Source organism: Alnus glutinosa, chromosome 6, assembly GCF_958979055.1.
Source record: "Alnus glutinosa chromosome 6, dhAlnGlut1.1, whole genome shotgun sequence".
Lineage (NCBI taxonomy): Eukaryota > Viridiplantae > Streptophyta > Magnoliopsida > Fagales > Betulaceae > Alnus > Alnus glutinosa.
Genome location: NC_084891.1, coordinates 4,064,375 through 4,070,374, shown reverse-complemented (window position 1 = coordinate 4,070,374; position 6,000 = coordinate 4,064,375). Strand labels below are relative to the sequence as shown.

Here is a 6,000-nt window from a genome sequence, read left to right as displayed (position 1 = left end):
CAAACCGTCCACTAGTTACTCCTTTGTATAAATACGTACAGCATTAAACAATAAACACCATCGGCATCGAGCCCAAAATGTGTGTGATTGATGATAAAATTAAACTCAATTCTTAATTAGCGGGGCTTGCTTTTAGTGGTTGCAAAATGATGTCTGCCTCATCTCCACCGTCGATTTAGCATACTACTTTTGTAGTGGTTAGAACCCAACCCCTCCGCCAAATCTCTCTCTCTCTCTGGATTCGCGGCGTCAAAATCATTACCTTTTTCTGACTGGACAGAGACAAGTATGCTGTCTCCCACCCCCCTCTCCCTCTTTTGCGCTCTGCTGCTCTGCTTACCCCTCGCCGTTGTCTTCACCGTCAAAAACCCCACCGCCTCAACCACCACCATCAACATCGATAGCAATGAAAACCCACCAACCATTTTCGTACCCATTACTCATAGTACCAAAAACAACCAGGAAATGGAGCTCAAACAATCCACCGCTGCACCACCATTACCGCCGCCAAACGATGACGAGCCACTCTTGCGTGTTGCATCGCTAGTGAACCCGAAGCCCTGGCCACCCACTTCACCAAAAAAGCTAGCTTTCATGTTCCTAACCACTGTTCCTCTCCCATTTGCGCCCCTTTGGGAGCTTTACTTAAACCAAACCAGCAAAACCCTCTTCAACATCTACATCCACGCCGACCCCACCAACCGCTATAACCCGCCATTCGCAGGTGTGTTTGCTCACCGAGTCATACCCTCCAAACCCGCCAGCCGATTCACCCCAACTCTCGTCTCGGCGGCGCGTCGCTTGCTAGCTCACGCGCTTCTTCACGACCCCTCCAATGCCATGTTCGCCCTCCTCTCTCCTTCCTGCGTACCCCTCCACTCCTTCAACTTCACTTACAGGACTTTGATAAGTTCCAAGAAGAGCTTCATTGAGATCCTGAAGAACGAGGGGAGCGCTTACGGTAGGTGGGCGGCGCGTGGGGAGGACGCGATGCTGCCGGAAGTGAGGCTGGAGGACTTTCGGATAGGGTCGCAGTTTTGGGTACTGACACGTAAGCACGCGAGGCTTGTCGTGCGTGACCGCAGGCTTTGGTCCAAGTTCAAGCTACCGTGCGTGCGGTATGACACGTGTTACCCCGAGGAGAACTACTTTGCCACACTGCTCAGCATGCGGGACCCGCGGAGGTGCGTGCCAGCGACGCTCACGCACGTGGACTGGAGGGGCCGGTTCGATGGTCACCCTCGCACGTACGAGGCGTCTGAGGTGGGACCCGAGTTGGTCTTGTCATTGAGAAAGGACCGGCCTAGGTACGGCGATGATGGAAGAAACGGTTCTGATTCGTCTGTGACCAAACGGCACGACCCGTTTTTGTTTGCGAGAAAGTTCTCCTTCGACTCCATCCAACCGTTGATGAGAATAGCCAATGACGTCCTATTCAAAGATTAATGGCGTTGTTGTAAATTTTGTGAATTTTATATATAATTGTGTAAAGAGATTTGGAAAAAACAAAGGCCTGGTGGTTTGTCAGTTGTCACTTTGTCTAACGTCTGGTTTTCACGTAATTGAGGAAAATGCTTTCAAATACTCTTAAGGTAATTGAGGATAATGATTAATGAGTCATAATTAACATTGTGTAAACGAGTGTAATTTAAAAAGTAATAAATAATAATAATAATAATAATAATAATAAAACTTTAGCCAAATCAAATAATAATATATATATATATATAGTCGCATAATAAATATGTTGTAAGAGATACTAAACATTATAACTTTATCCCACGTTTATTTATATGATATTCCCAACTAATTATTGAATTAATCATTATTAAATAAAATAAAAAATTCAATAATTAATTTAGAGTGCCACGTCAATATTGTTGAACAATTATAGAATAAAAATATAGTATCTAATATTGCTTGTTTGTTGTCAAGTCATTTAAAAATTTTAAATAACATAACATGTAGACTGTTAAATACAACAAAACAAAATCTTAACGGTAAAACTGATTTTCTCCATCTCATTTGAAATGAGGACGGACCTTTAAAAATTTGATTGAGAGAGTTTCAAAATTTTGCTCTATGGGAAAAGTATGGCCATCTGTCCGAACGGTTTAGGATACAGAATCCACCTATTTGGAGCAGATAGGCCCTACAACCTCCTCTCTTGAGTTGCTCAAATTTTTGTAAAATTTGAACAGCCGTCGAGAAAAGTACATTTAGTGGAATAAATAATTTCAAAAATGCCAAGAAAGTATTTTCGAGGGTCCATCCTTGTATAGGAAATCAGGAATGAAAGAAAGGTTTATAATGCCTTTAGGGCCATGGAGATTGGAGAAGAGGGTCTTTAGTTTTCTAAAAAGGCCCAAAGTACAATTTCCTCGTATTGGGAAAACGATGCGTTTTATTGCCCTCTTTCTATGCCTGTTTATGGTTCAAGCCCAATTAGATAAAAGTCCAACCGATGTGGATCATGGTTTCACTCGACCTGGTCGGTTGTCAGTTGGGCTTGCTCATAGGTTGATTCTGACTACACTGTAAAAGACACCTTTAGGTATGTTTGTTAACGTGTTTTGAAAATGTATTATTTGTTTTTAAAAAATATTTTAATGTGACATAAAAAAAAAAAAAAAATTATTAGATGTCTTATTTGTATACACAAAATCTAAGCATGTACACCAAAAAAGGAATAAATAATAATAATAATAATAATGACCCAAAGTTGATTATCATATGAGATTGTGATATCTTTATGCATATTGTTCGTACAACCGCACACCGGTAGTCCAGTTAAAGTGACCTACTAAGACAGGAAATAGGCAAGGGTGACTCGTAGTTAGTACCAGCAGAGAACACTCTAATGCTTAAGTCAATGAAAGGTTTTGAGGAGAATATAAAATTGTAAGGATAGTAAGGGTTCTGATAATTTATCTGCTGCCACAATGAACTCCTATGTGTAGGAAATGGGATGTAGCACTTTGGGTCATATAGTACTTTTGATTTGGGGTAGTAATCTGGGCCACATGGTGCCATATGGTGGCAAACATACTGCTGATACAGATTGCTCCACATGGATGGCTTACATCCTCGGTATATATCGCCATGACATGGTTGGTGGCTTGCAAATGCTTCCCTTAATATGGTTGTCAGAATTGTCCTATCATTTTCTCAATGGTCCCCTTTTGCTATGTGTCTATTAAGCAGGTGATTGTCGATATGGGGTCGCTGGTTGGCGACTCCTTTGGAGAGGATTGACCTGTCGGGCACTATATCATCCTAAGGGCAAATTAACTTTCTAGGACTTGAGTGAGCCCAACAGGCCCAACAGGTATCTAAGTAAATGGCAATATGGCATCACCACATATAATATATAACATTTCCACTCGGAACAAAAGAACCATAATTGGTGTTGGGTCCATATGCTCCACACTCTATGCCAGAATGAGAATTATTGCATGGAAAATGAATGATTTGAACAACAGCACGTGAAGAGGTGGGACAGATGACCTGCCCCTTTCAATTTTTGATTGATATTCACACCTATTTTAGGTGAAGTCTGATTTTTTTGGGGACTTTTGGACTTTGTGATTAATTTCTTTGTTTAATGTTCAAGCTGCCTTCACAATTATCACTATCATACAACAATAAACAACTGGACCACCAGCTCAAATCGTTTCCACCCACAACTAAACATTTTTTAAACCTTATTTTTACATTACTAAATTACTATACCCACCTTCATGACGATGGAATCCAGCACTTAAAAACTATCATTAATATTAATAAACCGATTCACGAATCCAATATAAAATTAAAAAGGTTAGGATTGAGGAGTTCAAACCGTTTAATTAAACGTGATAGGTTAGAATTGACTTATATAATCTTATATCTATACTTCAATACGACCCGAACCCAATACGTAACATAAATAATGACAGGCAATGTTTGACATAACCCGTAAATTCGACACGAACCCAATAAAAAATTAAAAAATTAGAGTTGAAGGATTGTTACTGTTTAATTAAATGATTTGGATTATAGTTAACCTATATAGTCTAACATTTATGTCTCGATATGATCGGAATCTGACTCGCGAACACTAACTGCAGCCTCCAATTGAATGCAATAATAAGCAAGGAAAATTAATTTTCTTCATCTTAACTTGAAGAAACTTCCTCGTTTGATAATTGAGTAGTGTGGTTTAGAAAAAAAATAATAAAGTTATATGACAGGCAATAAATATGATATGGACTATCTAGAAGGTCCACCGACGCAGTCATATGAGATGCCATTCTAAAGTGAAAAAGCAAAAAAAAAAAAAAAAAAAAAAAAAAAAGATTCAATTTTGAGGCCAATAAATTCATAAGAAAAGCAAGGTGGGATCTGTGTGAAATCATGTGGCCCAGAGACAAAGAGACTTTGGATTATCTCCTTCCAAACACACCACCCAAAGCGAAGCTACTTCAAGACAGCACCCTTCTTTTCTTCCAAGATTCACGCTTCCATCAATGAAGCTTTTCTTTTTTCATTCTGTTTTTTTTTTAGATGAACCATTTTTTACGTTTCAAAATTTTCAAACAAATTAAAATTAAAATAAATAAATAAATTCAAACGTGTGAATTTTTATAAATTCTGGTAAATCCTAATCAACCCTTAAATTTTTGAAAAATTTTTTTCTTCAAAATATAAAAGGTATTTTGAAGATTTTAACACTCATTCCTTAGGATTTAACGAAAAAACCTCATGGATGAATAAATTTCTTTTAAAAAAATTAATTAATTAAAAGATAAATACATTAAATTGAGAGTTTTTAAAGTTTATGAAGGTAATTGTAAATGTGATGAAAGTTAAGGGAATTAAGTGAAGGTATTCCTAATAATAATAAAATGATTGCTTCGGTGACTGTGTTAAATTACCAGTTATCCAAAAGTTTAAGCTGATAGAAAGAGATAGATTTAGTCACTTAATTAATACTTTAATGCTTTCCCTCACATGTAAGCTTACACTTTTATTTTAATAAGTGAAGCCTAACACGTGAAATATTTAATTGAAATTAAAGATAAATGAAAGAGTCAAGGTTCAAACTCAAGACCTTTGGCTCTAATACCATGTTAAATTACCAATTGTCCTAAAAGCTTAAGCTAATAGAAAAAACATAATTTTAATCACTTAAGTAATACTTTAACAGACTGTTGAAGTGGTTGAACCACTCATTTGGCCATAGGATGGTTTGACAACCCCCAATAGCTAGCTTGGGGGTGGCCAAATAACCCCATTTGGCCAAAGAGGATAGTTCAACCACCCTTGATCACTAGTTTGGCCACGAAAGGTGGTTCCTCCACTCCATAACCCAACATAGCCATAACCCACCCCTATGTTGCTTTCTTTCTTTTTTATTTGTTAATTTGCTGTCGTGATCTAGACCATCCATTTATTGTATTCAAATAAAGGGCCCAAATACATTTAAATAAAATGTATTGTTTTCAATCGGTGCAATACCTCCGCCACCTCCATTCCAATATTGGCCCAGCGGGTAACGCTATGACTTTTAGGTGCACCAGAGCCGGGTGTTCAATTAATGACTACAAGTAATGATAATAAACATGGTTAGGGAATAAAACACATGAAATCCAATGTCCCATCTACTACAAGGCTGTGGATTCTTCATTCCCTACAACCCCATCGGGCGAATTTCTAAAGTGGAGGAAAAAAGTATTTGCTTTCTATTCATTAAAACCTTGTGGATGCTCATTAATAAGATTTTTTTGGTACACTTGGATAACAACAGAATCTGACCAAAATGAAGAAATGCACAATCAGTCAACTTTATGATATGATCAGCGGTATAAGTGGCTTTTTTTAATTTAATTTTGTCATCTTTCATTAGATATTTCAATCTACATTAATTGGACATGTTTTTAAAGCATATTGACCCTTGATTTTGCTAATCCATGATTAATTGTTATATAATTTTTACTCCCATGTCCTTTTAGTTGGAAC

General features: G+C 37.6%; 1 protein-coding gene across 1 annotated transcript; it reads left to right on the top strand.

Moving 5' to 3' along the window:
• Positions 1–228: 228 nt before the first annotated feature.
• On the top strand, positions 229–1,534 carry LOC133871317 (glycosyltransferase BC10). The gene has a single exon (XM_062308733.1). The coding sequence runs from the start codon at positions 289–291 to the stop codon at positions 1,444–1,446; it is 1,158 nt and encodes a 385-aa protein (XP_062164717.1). The 5' UTR covers positions 229–288; the 3' UTR covers positions 1,447–1,534.
• Positions 1,535–6,000: the final 4,466 nt, after the last annotated feature.

Excerpts from the sequence above, each read along its gene's own strand:
- LOC133871317 (XM_062308733.1), top strand. The coding sequence starts at position 289 with ATGCTGTCTCCCACCCCCCTCTCCCTCTTTTGCGCTCTGCTGCTCTGC.